Raw genomic sequence first — 21,532 nt, 5'->3', positions numbered from 1 at the left:
TAAATTTTGCTTTCTTTTAAATAGATTCGAACACATTGCAATCAGCTCAGAAATTGCAACGATTGTTCGCTATTGACAACAATAATATGAATCTTTTCTCCGTACAGTGGGTGCATTGACACCGCAGGTGCGCGGCGCGTGCGCAGCACCTTGCATTGGACCTACTTATATTGGAGATTCTAATAAGATTACTGTATTTAATTACTATATTTACTGGTGGGTGCCAGGTAACTGTTATATGCGACTTAATTTCTTTATAATTAATTATAACAATATATACATCCTCCTTACAAACTTGATTAACCGGACTTATTTAACTTCAAAGGACTTCAGAAGAGGGTTCTCAAATGGATTGTTTTTGTGTACGTTTGCTACCAGAGGGAGACTTTGTACAAAAGTCGATTGCCTGGGTACCTCTGACCCATTCGTGTTTCAACCGTGAAGCAGTTGTGTTTGCATGGCTGTATTTCGGTTTGAAGGGCGATATGGCGTGAATTTACTGGGTACAGAGGAATAACACCTGAGTCCTCAGGAATGGCAACGCATGGGGAGTATCATGGGCGAAACAGTATACTCTGTTATGTCCATGGTACTGCTTATGTCTATAGGCGACGGTTACCACTTTCCATCAGGTGGGCGGTCAGCTTGTTTGCCATTCTAAGTTGTATAAAAAAACCTTATAACTACGTCAGTTATAAACCTATTTGGAAAATACTTTTTTATAACATACAGATCGATCCATTCAGAAATTGTATCATTGTTAGTTTAGCAGTTTAGTTCTAAATCAAAATAACACTTGAAAGAACTTGGTTTTACCACATTTGAAGGAATGATAATTTTGTAAGGCACAATCTTGAATTATTTCTTCTAAAGTGACCTCTCTAAAAAATCTAAAAAAAGCTAGTAAGTATTGTTTCAGATGTACTCAAGTCACAAGCTAAATCGATCGTGGAGGGGCAGTGAACGCAGTCAGTTCATTTCGCCTTGTTCTGAAAATAAAAAAAAAATGTGTACAGCCTCATAAGACACCCTTATTTTATAAACCGTAAATAGATTGATGACCTAAGTCGTCTGGCGCTATTATTAGTCAGTTCGATTTACGATCAACTTAATTTGAGAAACAATTTTCCAATTAACTCAGGTCTTAATGAATAAAATAGATTTTTTTACGCAGGCGGTGTTTATAAAATATGCTGGTTCTTGTTGTTATATATTAGGTATTATATATTAATTGTAAATAAAAATACCATCTGTTGACTTGATGTAATATGTATTTTGTTATAATTCATTTGTATTTTATAAAAAAAAAAATTACAATTATCAATGTATCTAAAAAGGTTCATTTTGAACAGGCGGAATTATCATTCCGCACTGCGTGGAAGTCGACCTGACAAAGTCTAGTAATAATTCTTTCCCTTCTAACAGTGGGTATGTTACCATATAGATAGAGCAATAACAATGGATATCTTTAAATTTTCAAAGGATATAACGGACACCGCCGCAAACATTTAGTATCGTTAAATGTGACGTCCATTACTGAGAAGGTAGAACGTTGCCTCTGAATCTCTCATTACTCTTCAACCTTATTTTTTAATAGTTTAAAAATGGAATAACCACCTCGCCTGCGCTATTGGCATACGACGGCAGGGCCACCAGTGAGACATGATAGGTGAGAATAAAAGCAGGTATGTTCAATTATCGTGACGAATTCAAGAATTAATCACGACAGTTTCGACGTGGATGACGACCTGACAGAGTTTATTGCCAGCAATGGGGCTGTTAAACACCAGTACCAACAATTCCATATCCCCCCCCCCCTCTTCAAACTTATTAGTCGACATTCAGCACTTTATAGCTTACAAGAACACATTCAAATAGACAGAAGTATGACGTAGGGTGGTAATCTCACAGCTGCTTCTACACCTGCCTTTGTACCATAGGGATTTTGAGGTCAATAACCCATACACATCTACATTATACACATTAAAGGAATAGTAAACATATTTTTTCAACATTAATTTTATTTTTAACCGACTTCGACAAAGACTATTCTCAAACAGGACTACCTTCGTTATGCGTTACGTGGCATATCCAATATTTAATTGACAATTACAAATCGATTTCGATGATGATTTTTTACATAGACAAAGTAAATTTCTACTTTAAATAAAAATCTGAATGATTTCGTATTAAACATATGTATATTTTATTGTATCAAAACAGACTACTATTTATTTATGAAGTCACATTAATCACTACTTGAAGTATGTGTGAAGCGAAACGTTTATATCGAAATTTGTTCATATCTACATCATCACATTTTATCATCATCATCATTATATCAGCCACTACTGTTCACTGCTGAAACATGGACCTCCCCCTTGGGGTATTGCTAGTAGTTGCCACGCTTGGCAGGAGATTGGTAACAGCAGTTAGTTTTTGGTGATGTTTTAACAGGGACGCTGCTGCCCAACCCTCGACCGTTAAATTCCCTTATCATCTCTTACGATATCCACGTAAGAGGAAGGGGTGGCCTATTCTCTGCTGGGGCCATATGACAATATAAAAGCATAGTATAATTCAAATTGTAATAAAAATAAAATTGTAAAAATCCATATTATAAATTTTAAAATTCGAATTAATAAGACAAACTAACTGAACTATAAAAAGTAAACAATTATAGGGAAGAGTATATAAATAATAATAGTATTAATATATACAGATAGATACGTACTTTTTATTTTAATGAATGATAAAACAAAATGTCGACAGACTAAAGAAAAAATTTAACAATGCATCGTGTAATATACCAATGAATTAGGGCCAAGCAACAAAGAGCATATTTTTTAAATTTATTTTGGCACATTAATTTATTTTTTTATATGTTATATAAAAATAGACAAAGAGTACCGAAACATATTTAATACAATAGTAGAAGTTTAGGTAGTAAGTTAAAAAAATCATACAGGGATAGAAACCTACAATAAAGTAATATACTAAACACATAGAGCTATATATGTTATTTCAATAGACCAAGGAAACAAATTAAACAGCTCTCAGTGCGCTAACGAGTTACAGCAAAAAATAAGTATATAATTTCGAAATATTATCACCACAGTTAACCGCAAACATAAAATAACATATTTAAAATGCATAACAGTCTTGTGATACACGAATGACCAACCGCGACGTTTTGCATACACCTGGAACAGAGCAGCTGTTGTTGAGCCAAAAAATTAATATGTCCTCCGACCTGATGACCTACTTTTGTACCATATTGACGTCGTGTGGCAGGTATACCTATACCTACTTGTAAACTTTGTACATGGTACCTACATACAACTAATACTTATATTGTAACCTTCAAGAAAAGAGCAAATTCTTTTTTAAAAGGCCGTCAGCACACCTGCAATGGCTCTGGTTTTGCGCGCGCTTATGGCGGCGGTAATCACTTACCATCAGGTGAGCCGTATGCTCGTTTGTCCCCTGTGTTTAAGAAAAAAACACTAATATAATGATATGGTAAACTATAAGTAAAGTAAGCTAACGGTATACGCTGGCGGGGCACCAAGTTAGCCTATTGTGATGAACAGGTACGCCTGAAATTCAGCACAATGGTTTGGGGTTACCCCATATGGTAACCCCGTCTGTGCTATCGATATACGCTGGCGGAACACTAGTGATGAAAGCAAGTCAGTTAGCCCATTGTGACGAATTCAACAAGAATTAACAACGATAGTGTCCATACAGAAACCATTTGAAAGTCGACCTAATGGTAATAGAGTTGATGGACACTATCATAACCCTTCCTCAATCTAAGAGACAAGAAGTAGGTAGTGAAACATTGTAATACTCCAACACGACACGGAACCTTTAGAGTTTACTGACCACAATCCGTTTTCTCTGGGGCTAGAAAAAAAAAAGTTACGATCAGGTAGCGATCAGCTGTGCGACAGGTTGCGCGGAGATGCGCGCGCGTGTGCGCGGACAGATGCTGCGCACATCTGCCGCGCAGTGTACAATCTGCGGCCACTGACCATTCTTGATATTTCATTAATTTGTATTTTTATAAATTTACTAGCTGACTCGGCAAACGTTGTTTTACCATATACATTATTTCTAGAATTATACATGAAAATTTATCGTACTACAATTATTATATTCGATTGTCATCTTGCAAACCTATTGCGGCATATAAAAATCGCGATTAAAAAACAGGAGTTGATCGTAAAAGCGTGAAAATTTAAATTTATATGTATTTTTAATGCTAAATCATAATAAAATGAAAATAAAAAAATTGTCAAAAAATTGAAATAAAAATACGGGTGGGTCACCCGTATCATTACCTAATATTTTAGGATATTTTTTTCTACTAAATTTATCGACTCATCTGTGTCTGTTAATTTCTAGCCACTCTTCAAATGATTGCACGGAGAAAACTCATGTAAATAAACTTTGAAAATGCCTTATACGGCGAAATCATTCAAATAATACTATTATTATATAAATATTATTATTAAGTCCAAGTGTTTTTCTATATGTTCTGAGTTATTAATGTTTGAGGTTAAAACAAATTGTCGCGTTGTTATATTCAATTATTTATTTTTATGAGTTTGTAACGCCATTGTTGTCGATGTGCAATAGTTTATATAAGATGTTATTCATATGCTAAGTAAATTTCAATAGACAAAGACTATAGAATAATGAAGGGTGTAGAACTCTAGCCTACACTGAATCATAAGCAGCTTTGTCTCGCATATTGAAATAATTATTATGTGTATTTCCATTTCTATGTACTTGACATATATAAAAATATTATAATTATTTTATTATGACATATATTGTTTTTATTATTAAATCCTCAATAATATTATAAATGTAAAAGTGAATTTGTGTATTTGTGTATTGCCTTATAGCGCTTTGAAGGTTTAAGCAATTACTATGAAATTTTGTATACACGAACTTTATGAAATGGAGAAGGATATAGGCTACGTTTTATCCTGATTAGGAAACATATCCCGGTCACGCAGACGAAGTCGCAGGTAAAAGCTAGTAAAATGTATAATTTATTTGCTGTTGCCAACATCTTCAATAGCGTGATGTCTTGGTATTGTCTTTTTTTAAGACACACAGTCTTTGATCATTATGTGTAATCCTATTCTACTAACATTACAAATGTGAAAATTTGTAGAATTTTTTTAATATTTGTTTACTCAATCACGCTCAAATGACTGAATTCTGTCCTAACTTATCGCATACTATACTTTATGTACTTACTGATTCATACAAGCAAAGCTGTGGAAAATAGTTAGTAACAATGATAAAGGCATACCAATGTAAACGTATCAAGATCGGTTATTCACAGTACACCGCGGTCAGCTGCCGTACAAACGGCGCGTGCGCATCTCGCGGCTGTCTATCTGTGTGCGGGTTTGTGCCAAGTAATACGATCTGAGCGAATTTCACGTTATATAAAAGAATGGCATTTTACTTTTTATTATAAATACGAAAGTTTATAAAGATTAAATGAATGTTTGTTACTTTTTCCCGCAAAAACTACTAAATAGATTTAAATAAAATTTTAAACATAGATAAATTACATCCTACATTTACACTTATTATACTTTATTGACTAATCTACACAGACAAAGCTGCTAGATACAGCTAATTTCAAAATACTTTAATAACAATGTTACAACGTTACGAGAACAGCATTATAATACATTAAAATAAAAAAATTAAGCGTACATTTAATATTTGGGATTAAGAAGAAAATAGGCTGCTTTTTATCCTGGCCATTCAACATAACCCAGTCACGCGATCGAAATCGTGGACAAGACCTAGCAATTAATCATTTATCCGCTACCTCCTATCGTTTAGACATCAAGCATGACTCATCCCGACATTGACCGTGGAGCCGGCATCTGATACAATTATACCATCTCGCGTATCGCGTGTCTGTCTATATGCGTTATGTCATGCATAATGAGTAGACGTTATGCAACTGCGACGCTTGTAAGAGTAACAACTTGCAAATGAATATATTAAATAGGTAAACGCCCTCAGTCATACACTTGCGCGGATCAAGTTGATCTCTTTTAAGACTTCACCGAATTCTAATAATCATATAACAGTTTGTTCATGTTTGGCGAATATCTTTACCCGACTTAAAAGAAGGGGGTTCTCAATTCGATTGCTTTTGTATGTTTTTATTATTAATTCAGCCATTAACTGTCCACTGCTGAACATAAGCCTTCCCCATAATGAGAGTTTTGCCAGTATTTGTCACGCTTGACAGACGGGTTGATAACGCAATTAGGTTTTTAGAGATGTTTTAAGAGAGACTGCTGCTGCCCATCCCTCGGCCTCCCTTAGTCACCTCTTACGACACCCACAGGTGAGGAAGGGGTGGCCCATTCTACGCCGGGGCTCACACGGCGATTTTTTATGTTTACCACATCATAACTCCGTTAGTATTATACCGATTTGGAAAATTCTTTTTTTTATCTGAAAGGATATATTGTAGATTTTTTCCGTAAAATTTTTATCAAAATCGGTTTTGAATTTTTGGTTTTTATATAACGACTATCCCTGGGTCTGGCATTAGTGCCTTGCTGACTGGCAATATGCTACTTTTTTTACAACAATAACTACAGGGTCTTCTCTTTGCTCGCTGGATGATGTGTGGGCTGGCGAGGTAGGGGCCTCGGGGCGTACCCCATTACCCCGACTTCTACTCCGGAGGCGACGACCTCCGGGTCACTGGGTTTGCAGCCGACATACCTACACTGTTTGTCTGTGTATGCCGGCGTGGTGTTACTTTTTTTTATATATTTCTTTTTTAAACTTTTTATCTAAATAATAAAAAATGACCTGATAGGTGGCGGTAGGGTGTAAAACAACGTTTAGTGTTTTAAAACTAATACCATATAATGGGGAGAAAGGGATTGTTATCAATTGGGAGATTAGTCCCCATTGCTATCAATACATCCTATCAGGTCGACCTCCACGTAGTTACCCCTGGAAACCATCATGACAAATTTATGGTTGAACTCGTCACAATGGGCTTACTGACCTGCCTTTTCATCCTCACCTTTCACCTCCCACTAGTTCCCCGCCAGTGTATACCGATAGCGCAAGCGTGGTTATCATTCCCTTATCATCTATAAAAAAAATACCATATATAAACAGACTGTTAGGACTGACAGTGATTTTCATTTGATTTTTTATCACTAGATGTCACTGTACTAAATTTAATACGCGATATAGTAAGAAACATAACAACATTTTTTTTGTGTATTAAATAAAATGCAAGATTGTTTTTTTTTCATCCTTCACCTATCTTGTATGCAGCCCAATGAAATTAAATACATACATATATTGAATACTAGTTTTCATTGCAATCAACGGACCCAGAGTCAGATTTCTGTTTCTTCACAGATATTGGACAAAAGATGTTTTGTTGAAAAAGTAGAATCACTTGGACGGAACAAATATCACAAAAACCCTTCCCAATTCATCACAACAACCTAAGGTGAATCTACTCTGAACAATATCCTGTTGGCTCGTGCTCCTACAAAAACTAGTTCTGCCTCATTGCTTTGCCTGGAAGGATCCACGGCTGTTATCCTTTCCTGTCGTTTTATTAGTTACAATAACATCTAGATAGATTGAAGAGAAAGAATTGTTAGTAAAGGATTTTACGACTCCAATACTAGAAACAATTTTTTTATACAACTTAGAATAGCAAACAAGCTGACGGCCCACCTGATGGAAAGTGGTAACCGTCGCCTATAGACATGAGCAGTACTATGGACATAACAGAGTATACTGTTTCGCCCATGATACCCCCCCATACGTTGCCATTCCTGAGGAGGCAAGGTACCGAGGAAGGATAGAATTACTGCAGAGCTTCTGAGAGCGGGTAGAAAATCGATACTTAGCGTTAGATAGCCTCTGAAGGACTATCTTTCAGAGGCTATTTCATTTTGTCATCTATAACAGTGCTACGCACGAGGCGTGAGCAGAAGTGCGGTAGTCCTGTTCTTCAAGAAGGGTGACAAAATTATTTTTTTTTTGATGGGTGAAAATGGTATGGTAACCCCGCCTGCGCTAATGGGATACGCTGGCGAAGCACCAGTGAAGGGTGATAGATGAGAATGAATACAGGCCAGTTAGCCCATCATGATGAATTCATCAGGAATTAACCATGATAGTTTCCAGGGGGAACCGCGTGGAGGTCGACCTGGTTGGGTATATTGCTAGAAATGGGATTCTCAGTCTCCATTACTAACAATCCCTTCCCCCCGACAAAACTATATTGAAGAACTATAGACTGATATCCTTTCTGAACCATGTCTACTTAATCTTTTCGAGACTGTTGAATCATCTTACAAGTAAATTTAACAATTTCGAGTTACCCGAAATAGTTTGTTTGGGTGGTTGTGTTCCAAAAGGGCTTTAGCACCATGAACCACTAATACGTTGGTGCAGATTATATCTATAGAAGATCAAAGAATATAGTTTCTCGAAAGTGTTCCCCTCTCAGTAGGTACTATTCTAAATAAATTATCTATCTATTTAAGGGGATAAGGATTGTTAGTAATGGGTCTAATTTTCCTGTTACTAGCAATACACCCTATCAGGTCGACCTCCACGCGGTTGCTCCTGGAAACTATCGTAGTTAATTCTAGTGGAATTTGTCTCGATGAGTTAACGCATCTGCTTTCATCCTCACCTATCACCGCTTACTGGTGTCCCGCCGGCGTATCCGATAGCGCAGACGAGGTTACCATTCTATTATCACCTATTAAAGTTGGTACTATTCTAATTATTGTAAAGTTGAAGTAGTGCGGAACAGGATGTTAAATTATTCTAAAAGTGCATAGGTACTGACTACGTTCCGGGCAACCGATAAATTGCCGTTCAATAGAACAAATCGCCATAGAGCGGAAAGGTAAAAGTTCATCTGGCGGCTACCTGTTCTACAAAATAAGAAAACAATGTGATCCGACAAAAAAGAGAAAAAAAATACCGGGAGAAAATTAACGGCACAGCAAAAAACTGACGACAGATGCTGACAAAGGCGGTTTGTACAATCGTGCACAACGAGGTTCGTGGGAAGCTTTTATTCTTTAACAAACTCCCTCCGAAAAAAAAATTTAAACAAACTTCGTACGCGTGGATTTCAGAAGTAGGGAAACTAATGAAATACACCACTTTGACACCAGACTTTAATTTTAGTTAACCCTTCAGCATTGCACCAGTGAAAATCGCATTCAATTTGGTACTTCGATAGTTTTTGCATAATGCCGGAGCAACTATACACAACTATACAGATAGAGAAAAATTTCTAAAAATTATTGTGTTGTACTAAAATTTCTTACGATATTTTCTTTTATAATATCTTCCATGTATAGACATACTCTAGTCAACATTTTACTATATTAGTAGCAACTAAGATTTAAAAATTTTGTTAATCAATCTACCCTCCTAAACGAGTAACAACAAATCTACAGGCAAAAGGAAACATATATTTTTATCATGCATGCATAAATAAGAAAGAACCAAACATCGGCAAACAGGTTTTGAGGAAACCGAATGAAAACGCCTATTGTAATTTCTTTAGAGATTTATAATACTACTGATAACTTAGCTATTCTTCTGGCAAACTGTGTCAATCACAGAATCAAAGAATTTCTTACAAAATCGACACAAAAGTGAATGCAATAAAGACGTAAACCTTTATACACCACTAGAACGCTTAACGTGAGTTAAAAATAAGTTGAAAAGAAATTTTGCTGTGTTTACAAATTTATTGACATAAGTGGTATTAATTTATAAACAATGGTACGAGTAAAGGCAAAAGAAGAAAGCCATGGAGCTTAATCTTTAGATTATCGTCATAAACGTGAACACGATCATAACGTGATCCGTAATATATTTTTTTTTAATAATCTTCATTCTATTAATATCTGATTAATTTACAAATAGTATGTATATATAAAAATCTTGTACGTGTAAATTTTACTTTATTTTTTTTTTTATTTATTTATTTAACACTTTATTGCACTAACATAACATGATTGGTTAAAACAGTTTTCAATACGTATAGTATAGTACAAAAGGCGGTCTTATTGCTAAGCAATCTCTTCCAGACAACCTTTGGGTAGAAGGAATTAAAGCACAAATAGGTAGGTGGCGCGTTAAAAACAATAGATTTGTAATATAATGGGCTAACTGAGCCCTCAGTACCTTTAAAAAATTTAATTTCTTATCTATTGTGTGAGTGAATGTACCGGATAGTAGGGCCGGCACGAGCTATTGCTTGGTAAAAAGTGTTCAATTGTCTCCTTGATACCAAACGGTTAATGGCACCATTTTTTTTTTTCTTCAAAATTTGACTATGGACGAGATGCGTTTTAAGTTTTTTTTTTAATTATTTATGTTCTGCCTTATTTGTTTCACGTTTGTGTCCACTACACGTAATCAATTGCGATTGGAGAACCTTAAAGGCGTAGGTAGGTAACAGTATATATGTACTGGGGGGAAGGGGCTGTTAGTAATATGGGCTACCAGATCTATTGTACGCAATATACCCTGGCAGATCGACCTCATATTGCTAGCAATCTCGAACTCCATTGCTAACAATCCCTTTCCCTCAATTAAGTATATATTGCATAAGAAGAAAGGAGGCAACCGTATGATTTACAGTTTTTATTTTATCATTCCTTCTATGTAATTCTTTGTTTTTAGATTAACAATATGTATAGATTAAAATATAGATTAAATAAATAAGTTGTATGGTTACAGTGTTGCCACTTGTCATATCCAATTGACCATAAAAGAGACGTGCCATAATTGTCATAAGGCGCATGCGCATTGCGTGCCGTATTATAATAATTCGGCGAAAGTTACGCATCTGCTACACTTTCACTTTATTGCCGCAAAAAGGACAAAGCTATCTACCATTCGCAATAAATATTACAGAAGGTTAATTATATTTTCTGCTATTCCTGTCCACGGTCGACTGGCAGATAACGCCATAAGGTGTTAAGTTCGCCATTTACACTATCTAGGTGTTTAATAAATGAATAAATAAGTTTCTTGATTAAATATTCCTGTTTGCAATGTATATCCTATCCTTAATCGCAATGTAAATTATTAATAAATAAATAAAAAATAAAATTTGTTACTAATAGCATTAAGAGAGTGATTCTGTGAAAATTTCAATACAACTTGTTTTCCTTTAATCTTACTAATACAATAAAATTGTAACTACACGATGTTTGAATATAAAAGATATTTTATTTTATTTAAAAATAAGGGAGTGCGAGGGATGAATAGCAGCGTCCCTCCTAAAACTTCTCCAAAGCCTACTACAGTTGTCAACTCGCCTGCCAAGCGTGGCAACTACTGTCACCCCCCCTCCTCTTCCAAGGTAGAAGCTTATGTTCAGCATTTGACAGCTAAGAGCTGATATGATTATGATGAATAAAAATAATTCGAGAGGTCTTATAGGACCTATCAATAAGAATGAATGAATGAGTATACCAATATGTACTAAATAATATTTCGTAAAAATTTTGTTTCTGTCTGTTCGTTTGCTCCGACATCACGCAAAAACTACTGCGCTAAATACTGTTTTCATATTTGTCTCCCTGAAGGTCTAACTTAAAATCTGCTGTATATTTTATTTCAATACGTTATCTAGAAGTGATTATTTCATTGCTTTTCCGTACTTCTACATACTAGAATTTAATGAAGTCATTGTGACAAAAACAGTAAGTTCATTAATTTCCCGTATTTTTTTTTATTTAGATAACTAATGACCAAAATAAAATAAGGTACAAGAGGCGGACTTAATGCTAGTAGCATTATATAGATATATATACGTTTTAAACATGAGGTTTAAAAATAACACGCGCGCGTAATAATGTAAACCGGGCCTTATGCCTACACATTACGCACCCTATATACAATCGGTCCCCTATCTCCAATCTCGATGTAAGATGACTCCGTCGATTGGAAGCTGCGCTGTACCGCGCCACGCCCCTCGCGAGATCAACCAATCGCACGCGGCCATCTCGAATAACAACCGGTTGTCATATTGATGTTGATTTAATACTGATTTATTGGCTTTGCAGTCGTCTCTCAGTGACGAATAGTACTGAAATAATTATTCTAAGAACCAGCAATATATATATATATATATATATATATATATATATATATATATATATATATATATATATATATATATATATATATATATATATATATATATATATGTATAATAATGGATGATAATGGAATGGTAACCCCGCCTGCTCTAACGGTATACGCTGGCGGGGCACGAGTGAGACATGATAGGTGAAGATGAAGAGGTAGGTCAGTTAACCCATCGTGATGAATATATCTGCACGATAGTTTTCAGGGAGGACCACGTGGAGGTCGACCTGACAGGATATACTGCTAGCAATGGGACAGCTAGTCCGCATTACTAACAATCCCCCCTCCCCCACAATTTGATAGTACATCAAAGTAATTATTCTAAAAATCAGCAAAATATATTAATTTTTTAGTAGAATTAATTCAAAACTGCTTTATTGAATATTCTACAGAATATTCAATAAAGCAGTTTTGTTAAAGCAATATTGAATATCCCATATAATAGTCCACAGTTTTTAACCAATTTAAAAAAAGAAGGAGCTACGCAATTCGATTTTTTTATGTTCATTACCTTACTAACTCGTCCAGTTAAAAACCGGTTGCAAATCATTTTTTTATCTAAGAGGTTATACTAACAAATTGGTCCTATGGAAATTTTGCCAAAATCAATTCGGTAGGTAGTTTAGTTTCAAAATCAGAATAACTAATTTTGCCAACTCCCCTGCCAAAAGTGGTAACTAGTGACAAAACCCCCCTTTTATGAAGGAGGCCTAGATTCAGCAGCGGACAGTTAACGGCTGATATAATAATGTTTTTGTGGTTTTACTAAATGATTATCCTACCTATTTATATGTGTGATGGGAAAGGAATTGTTAGTAACAGGGTCTAACAGCTGCGATGCTAGCGTGGAGCTCAACGTAATATACACTATCAGGGGGAAAGAGATTGTTAGTAATGGGGTCTCATAGCCCCATTGCTAGTAATATACTCTCTCAGGTTGATCTCCACGCGGTTTCCCCTGGAAACCATCGTGACTAATTTACCGTTGAATTTGTAACGATGGACTAACTGACCTGCCATTTTATCCTCACCTTTCATTGCTCACTGGTATCCCGCCAGTGTAAATCGATAGCGCAGGCAGGGTAACCATTCTATTATCATCCATTAAAAATATATATATATACTATCGGGGGGAAAGGGATTGTTAGTAATGGAGACTGAGAATCCTATTGTTAGTAATATACCCAACCAGGACGACCTCCTCCCGGTTCCCTCTAGAAACTATCATGGTTATTCCTGATGAACTCATCATGATGGGCTAACTGGGCTGTTTTCATTCTCACCTATCACCCTTCACTGGTGCTCCGCCAGCGTATCCCATTAGCGCAGGCGGGGTTACCATACCATTTTCACCCATAAAAAAAATACCATTATATTATCATCCATTATAAAAAACCTATACCAACCTAGGTATATGTGGTAAACAAATATATAACGATATAAATATAGTTTCATTGACTTACGCAAAAAAAAAAACAACGAAGACTAAGGTTGCTATCTTATTTTAATCATATATGTGGTAGCGAAAACATATCCAATGATAAATTCGCTTGCTATAGATTTAGGTGGATATCCTTATTTCTTATAAGATTCAAAGTAGATCAAAATACATAGAAATTTAAATTAGAGTATAGGTGCTAGTTAGAAATAAAATTCCAACATGATTGCAATTTACTTTTGTACCTGGGAAAATCCATTATTGAGAATGTATTTCAAATAAAAAAAAAAATCACTTCCTTATAATATTTAAACCCTCTTATTTTCCTTTTAAAACGATCGATCGATCGAGGAATGACGATCCTGTATCAATTTTAGAAATTATTTTACTAACTAGCGGTCCGTCCCGGCTTCACACGGGTGGACATTTTTACATTTAAAAAAATGGTCATTAAGGCTGCACACGCGACGGAAGCTTTGAAATGGAGTAACTTCTCCCGTTTTCCCAACATTTCCCTTCATTGCTCTGCTCCTATTGATCGTAGCGCGATGAAAAGTATACTATAACCTGCCCAAGAGTACGAAGAATAATTGTACCAAGTTTCGTTAAAATCCGTCGAGTAGTTTTTGTTTCTATAATGAACATACAGACAGACAAAAAATTTACTGATTGCATTTTTGGCATCAGTATCGATCACTAATCACCCCCTGATAGTTATTTTGGAAATATATTTCATGTACAGAATTGACCTCTCTACAGATTTATTATAAGTATAGATAGATAAACCTACCCCCTGATTACCTAATATACCCATGGGCATATTTAAAGTTACGTTCCAGTGACGGTCTGACTGCTTAAAAAAATTGTCATATACCTATAGTAGCTATATACTTATATTTAACAGTGATTTCTTCCGCTTGACTGGGATACGTTTTTTTTTTGATGGGTGAAAATGGTACGGTAACCCCGCCTGCGCTAACGGGATACGCTGGCGAAGCACCAGTGAAGGGTGATAGATGAGAATGAAAACAGGCCAGTTAGCCAATCATGATGAATTCATCAGGAATTAACCATGATAGTTTCCAGGGGGAACTGTGAGGAGGTCGACCTGGTTGGGTATATTGCTAGCATTGGGATTCTCAATCTCCATTACTTACAATCCCTTTCCCTCTACTGGGATACGTTTATTAAATAAGATAAAAAGTAGGTTATATATACCTGTCGTTCTTCATCTCATATAGTAGACATATACCAATTTTTAGGATTTGGTTAAGGCATTAAGGCGCTATGAGACAATTAATATACAAACTCACTTTCGCATTTATAATATTAAATAAAGATTTTCAGTAATGAGTTAGCATCATTAGAAACTTGCCTAAAATTATACATATCCCGCCATCTATTATCATTTAATAAACGAATAATTAAGTAATCATGTTTCTTATTTTTAGTTTTCCTACTCGATAATAGATGGCGCTGATATTATCATTATAAATAATAACAGCTGATGTGAAGCAAAGCAAAAGTTTTCAAAAGTTTTTCAAAGGAGAACAATACATTTATTAATGTATATATCTTCAGCAAAACATTAAAATGAGTATTTATCATTGGAAGCTTGGGGACATCGCACTAGCTAAAATATGCAAAAAAGTTTACGCTAAAGTTCAAGTAGTCAAAGATGAAAAGGGCCTGTTTTACGACGATAAAGGTTTGATGGATTATTTTAAAAGATTCTTATTTTTTTGTACGTATTTAATGTAAATAATAAAACAGTAATAATAACTTCAACGCAGCAATCGCATTTTTTAAACTAGATATATACTTACCTGGATATATTTTTAGTTAATACTAATATCTATTAAAAAGTATAAGAATAATCTGTATCTTTTAAAAGTTGTGAATTTTAACTTAACAAAGTAATGTGAAGTGAGCGATAGGTATCAAATTAATTATTTAATTAGTTCTAGGAATATCAGCGAACGAAAATGGGACCATTAAAGTTACAAAAGAACTTTGTTATTACATTGAAATCAGTCGAACCAAGGAAAGACTTTGGGTCCCATACACCAGTCTGCACCTTGCTGCACGTTCTAGACCTTTTTATGGGCCAGCTGACAAGGTATCCCCAGCACCAAAACAAATATCAACTACACCTAGAAAGGTACTAATTGCCATAATTTTTTTTTTTAATTCATAATATTTATAAACTTGCTAGGTGGTTAGCAGATCCATTTAATATTATAACTGAATATTAGTGATTTATCATATTATGGAGTAAGAGGGAAATGAGAGTAAATAGGTGTTAATAACTTGATAAAAAGTGATGATCCTCAACTAGAGACCACTATCCATCATCATCATAGACATTACAGAATTTTATTCTCTTGCCTATGGTAGCCCAGTTTAAAAAAAATATTTTAAAACTGGTAATCTGTGCTTATATTCTTGATATTTTAACTGCTATATTCTATTTAAATAATATCACTAAGTAATTAATATATTATTTTTATTTTGTAAAATAATCACATTAAGCACTTACTTTGTTCATGAAGTTAGTATTTATTTAATAGAATATCAAATTAAACTCCTCAATAAAATAAAAAAATACTTTCACATTTCAGAGAAAAATTAAGGAGGATCACATTGTACCTCTTAATGTTAAATTAAATAAGTACAAAACACCAGATCTCAACACTACCTATGATGTAAGGCACACACCACTAAAACAGGGCAAGTATGAAAACGCTTTCAAAGAATTTGTACGACAAGGTACCGAGATGATTTTTGATGAATTCTATTTGCATTTAAAAAATAATCATAACTCTAATGAAGACTGTCTAGATTATTTAGCTAATGTAGATGCAAGTACAGAAGATAAATTTGAACTAGTCATAAAAAATATAGTAACACTTAAGGAGATTGAAAATTATTTACATCAATGCTGGAAATATAATTTTATCCACAAACAAATGGAGAATAGAGATGGACCTGAAAGTTCTGTGAGTAACTCTCAATGTAACTTATACATATACACACCTAGTCATAATATAATATCATGATATATATATATACTTATATAACTATCATAATTATAAATATATAAAAAACCTTAACTTGATATCTACCTAATATATTAGAAAAAATTTAGTACTCATTGCACAAACTCTGCTTAATTTAAAACTAGATGGCACTATCTGATATGTTCAGTATTATTTATTATTTGAAAATATCAAAAATATTATATTAAAATATGACTTTCATTTTTAAATAATTTTCTCGAATATATTTCTCTTTGCACAGAGACCTTATATGTTAACTATAAAATATACATATATATATTTGCATTGAATCAAATAGAGACCTTAAAGCACTAACATACTTAATCCTTTTTTTCCTCCCTTAAATACCGATATGTATCTATTTTAGCTTGCTTACTCTAATAATACACATTATTATGTATGTTCTTCATATTTCTTCAAAAATCAAAAATACATTTGACATCTTTACTTCCTTATTAATATCATAAATATGTAGTTTATAATATTATTTATTTATTCATTAGTACATGTATGTGTACAAGGTGGACTTAATGCTAAAACATTGTCTCCCATTCAACCTTAGGAAATTATTAATAAGGCTTTAATATTATAAACTATCACATGTGTCTTTTGGCTTAAACAATCACTGTAAAATTTGGTATACACGTAATATATGAAATAAGAAGAAGATAGGTCTCTAGACCCAGTGGAAAGCGAATTTGTCGATGGAAAACCGAATTCGTAAGTTGAAATGTGGCATCCGGCGTTGCTATCTCATTCTATCTCACGGACTCGCTATCGATGTCGATTCCATCGATGAATTCGCTTGCCACTTGTCTAGAGGGTCTAGTTTGTATATCCCTGTATAAATAAGCACCTATTACAACTGAAATAACTGTTTCATCACTTCAGCCATTATCCGTCCACTGCTGGATATAAGTCTCCCCCATAGACTGCCATAAAGAACAGTCGAGAGCCACCTGCATCCACTGACTCCCTGCTCCCTAAAATAACTGTTTAGTAATTATTAATCCTATAAATTGTTTCGAGTATATTTTATGCATTGAGGTATATAAGTTACATTTCTATTTTAATGTAACAACTACCAGTTTACCTTATGTGTAATTTGGTCGAATAACTTCGACTAGTTTAAGAACCATCCGGAACCCTTAATCTTGAGCGGCTGTGATTGCGCGCCTCAGCTGAGCGCAAGCTGTAGGCGTTTGCATTAAAACATAATGTGTACGTACTTTTAACAGTAAAGTTCCATTTCTGTTAAAGAATCCAACATCGCCTGAAAAATCACCAATAACATTACACGCGCCTTGGTGCCTTGTTTGCGGAAAGGGGGATAAATTGCGACAGTGTCCCAACTGCCCCTCTTCTTTTCATCCTGTTTGTAGGCGTGAATGGCTAATTACTATCATACGTAAGTATATAATGATTTATTTAAGTACCACATATTTACTTTAAGACAGTGTTTGTTGAATTGATCAAATCAGGGCCGGATCTAGGGAGAGAGACTTTCACTCACCAGAGGGACACTTTGTACAAAAGTCGATTGCTTGGGTACCTCTGTCCTATTCGTGTTTCAACCGTGAAGTAGTTGTGTTTGTATGGTTGTGTTTCAGTTTGAAGGGGGGATATGGCGTGAATTTACTGGATACAGGGGAATAACACCTGAGTCCTCAGGAATGGCAACGCATGGGGGGTATCATGGGCGAAACAGTATACTCTGTTATGTCCATGGTACTGCTCATGTCTATAGGTGACGGATACCACTTTCCATCAGGTGGACCGTCAGCTTGTTTGCCATTCTGAATTGTATAAAAAAAAAATCTAGTTATTTTGTCGCTCCGGGCAAAAATTAATATTTGCCCCATTTTATAATGTGCATTTTTCCAACTAAAACCTAGTTCGGTCCCTGGTCAGACTTAAAAGTTTAGTGCGAAAAATAATTCATCTACCTACTTATCGTAATACGTGGTTATTTTTTCTCAATACATTTGGCCAATATCACCATTATATTGCAAGTCACAAAAAATCAGTAAATCACTACTTTCAGACCGCAAAAATCCTCCGAAAAAGACCCAAACGAAAGTGACTTTAGTGGAGAAGATTCTGTCCAGCACCAGAACAAAATGTTCTATTCAGAAGGAGAATGACAATTTGGTTTTGTGTCCTAGTTGCATGTGGGGTCCTCGAGTGGGGTGAGTTCCGACCTCAAAAATAATAGAAAATTATTAATGTATCAGTATTTTGTTTTTTGTAGATATATAATTTTCGTGATTTCTTTGCCAGACGTAGTTTTTAATGATAGAAATTTGCCAATGTTATTGATTTACGCTGATGGAGTACCAGTAAGACAATACAAGTACCCATGGCAGGTCTATCAGTGAAAGATGACAAGTGAAGATGAAATCGGATCAGTGGGGCCAACGTGATGAATTCACCAGGATGTTTTCTAGTGGGATCGACTGAAAGTCCGACTTGATACTAATAAAATTCTACAATTCTAATAATTTCCCGGCAGCTCACTTAGTTGCTTTGCATTAAAAACAATCCTGGATATTTAGGGATCGGAATAAATAGAGCTGTCCAAGCAATTACCGTTATTTGTCGTGTTGCAAATTGCTGGCATGCCGATTAGATGTATTGTTTTTCCTTGTATTAATGTTATATGCCGATTTATGCATTGCTTTTCGTTGTGTAATGTTACAAAGAGGGAAAATTTTATTTTTTTGTTTATAATAGATATACTCAAAAAATACTTAACCAATTTTTTTTTAAATGTGGCACAGATAATAAAATATTATTTACTAACGTATTGAAAACTACATTATCTGCGAATAACATGGGTTGTATCATATTAAAAAAATTCGGTACTTTTTAATAACAAATGTGTTGTAAATCGTCGAATATATAAAGTAATTATTAGAAAGGAAAAAAATATTCAGAGAGAATTGTGTACTTTTTTTTTATTAGAACAATGAAGGACAAGACAAAAAATAATGTCGAACAGTAATTTTAAAATTATGTCAAAGTCTATATATCAAAACATTTCCAGCCATTATCAACAAATATAATAGAAATAACTGTCCCCCAGGTATGATGACGTGGTGTGGCACAAGCTGGGCTCGTGTCCGTGGTGGCCAGCCCGCGTGCTGCCGCCCGGCGCGGTGCCTTCGTGTTTGCTGGCCCGGACACACCAGCCCCATCACTGGCCACTCAAATACTATGGTGAGACAACATGCTTTTACATTCTATTTATCTGATTACTAATTTTTACCTACAACTTCGTCTGCCCGAGCAGGATATATTATTGATTAACGAGAACATTTAAAAGTCCTTTGTCCTCCAACCCAAACGCTGCGAGCGTCTAATATCATAACGATTGATTGGACTCTTAACGTTTAAAGAGGTCAATAACATAGTCTATTTTGATCCTGGATCCCGATAGATCCGGATAAATTTGTGTTAATATTGATTGGCGAATGAAATTTAGCGATCTGGATAGTGAATATAAGACTGAATCCTCTTCAAATGGTTGCAAGTTATAATTTTGGTTTTTTGTTGTTTTTTGGTGTTGGATTTTTTGGTGTCGGCAAAGGTAGTTAAAGTCGGTGGTGGGCACAGGTACTAACAACCACTCCTGGGGTGATGGCAACCGTATGTGCTTGTTCCTGCCAAGTCACACCGCTGCACTGGACTCCGGCAAAGACCCCATGTTACAGCAAGCGGTGCTAGACGCATGCGATGACTATATTGCAGTTTATCTAAAATAAATGTTAACACATTTTAAGTGGCCTGTATAGCCCTGACGATACTGCATAGCGGGCAAAATTTGCAAGGCATGCTAATTTTTCGCTTACTTCGTAAATTTTGCCCGAACTAAGAGAATCATAAAACAAACATCTACTTATATTTCATAAATCAAGTACTTTCCAAAGGGGTACAAATACCCCCGCCCCGTTGATAGACGGCAGTCCATAAAACGGGTATTAGTACCCGCCCCGCTTACAATGTGTTAACTATAAGACCTTAACAATAATAATAATAAGGATCAATTCACACCAAATGTGTGCATATTGCATGCAAAGTATGTGCACTTTACAAGTTATGGTATGATGGGTAACAGCTGATATTTTTTGACAGTTTTTACTGCAGTAGAACAGTAATGAGTGAAAGTTTTAGTATCAATCAATTTGATAATTCAAAATTGTCACTTTCGTGAAATCAAATGTTTTGTTGAAAACGTGAGTTGGGTCTTTTTTAAAGTTTTCTTTTTCTATGGTTTTGGTAACTTTTCAATATGTTATATATATACAGTGAGAACCGCATCTCTTTTAACCGATTTAAAAAAGGGGAGGTTCTTAATTCGTCGGAATTTTTATATTTTTAATATGTTTCCTGATTACTCGAAAACGCACGGACCGATTAGAAAGTCTTTTTTATTTGAAAGGGAATATTTACAAATTGCTCATCCAATCACAGAAATGCTATCAAAATCGGTTATTAGTGGAACAATAACTTGTGGAAATCGCTTAAAAAGCGAAGCTCTATCATAGAAAACAAAATCATTTGTATAATTTTTCAAATTCTTTTTATTTAGTTGTTTATACTTCAAATTATGATTAATTATTAATCGCGCATGCATTTTGTGTGCATTAATTTTTACCTACGCTTTGAGTCTCTGCAGACGATGGACTTTATCTCTGCTGGCAATATTTTGCCATGTGTAAGCCGTCAAATTACACAACACAGGTGGCATTGGTGTTTACTATTTTAATGGTTGTAAAAGTTGTAGGGTTAAAATTTTTAAAAT

At 34.8% G+C, this 21,532-nt stretch overlaps 1 protein-coding gene across 1 annotated transcript; it reads left to right on the top strand.

Moving 5' to 3' along the window:
* Positions 1-15,188: 15,188 nt before the first annotated feature.
* On the top strand, positions 15,189-20,933 carry LOC113511192 (uncharacterized). Its single transcript, XM_026894807.3, has 7 exons — positions 15,189-15,377; positions 15,631-15,830; positions 16,291-16,668; positions 17,989-18,136; positions 18,773-18,917; positions 19,814-19,947; positions 20,344-20,933. The coding sequence occupies exons 1-7, from the start codon at positions 15,263-15,265 to the stop codon at positions 20,490-20,492; spliced, it is 1,269 nt and encodes a 422-aa protein (XP_026750608.2). The 5' UTR covers positions 15,189-15,262; the 3' UTR covers positions 20,493-20,933.
* The last annotated feature ends 599 nt before the right edge of the window (positions 20,934-21,532 follow it).

Source organism: Galleria mellonella, unplaced genomic scaffold (assembly GCF_026898425.1).
Source record: "Galleria mellonella isolate WM207_F2 unplaced genomic scaffold, CSIRO_AGI_GalMel_v1 utg133, whole genome shotgun sequence".
NCBI classification, from domain to species: domain Eukaryota; kingdom Metazoa; phylum Arthropoda; class Insecta; order Lepidoptera; family Pyralidae; genus Galleria; species Galleria mellonella.
This window is presented reverse-complemented; position numbering and strand designations above follow the sequence as displayed.

Bases quoted from the DNA above. Each gene is read 5' to 3' on its own strand.
- LOC113511192 (XM_026894807.3), top strand. From the start codon at position 15,263: ATGAGTATTTATCATTGGAAGCTTGGGGACATCGCACTAGCTAAAATA. The intron at 15,831-16,290 runs GTACTAATTGCC...TTCACATTTCAG, and splicing joins TATCAACTACACCTAGAAAG to AGAAAAATTAAGGAGGATCA. The intron at 16,669-17,988 runs GTGAGTAACTCT...TTTCTGTTAAAG, and splicing joins GAGATGGACCTGAAAGTTCT to AATCCAACATCGCCTGAAAA.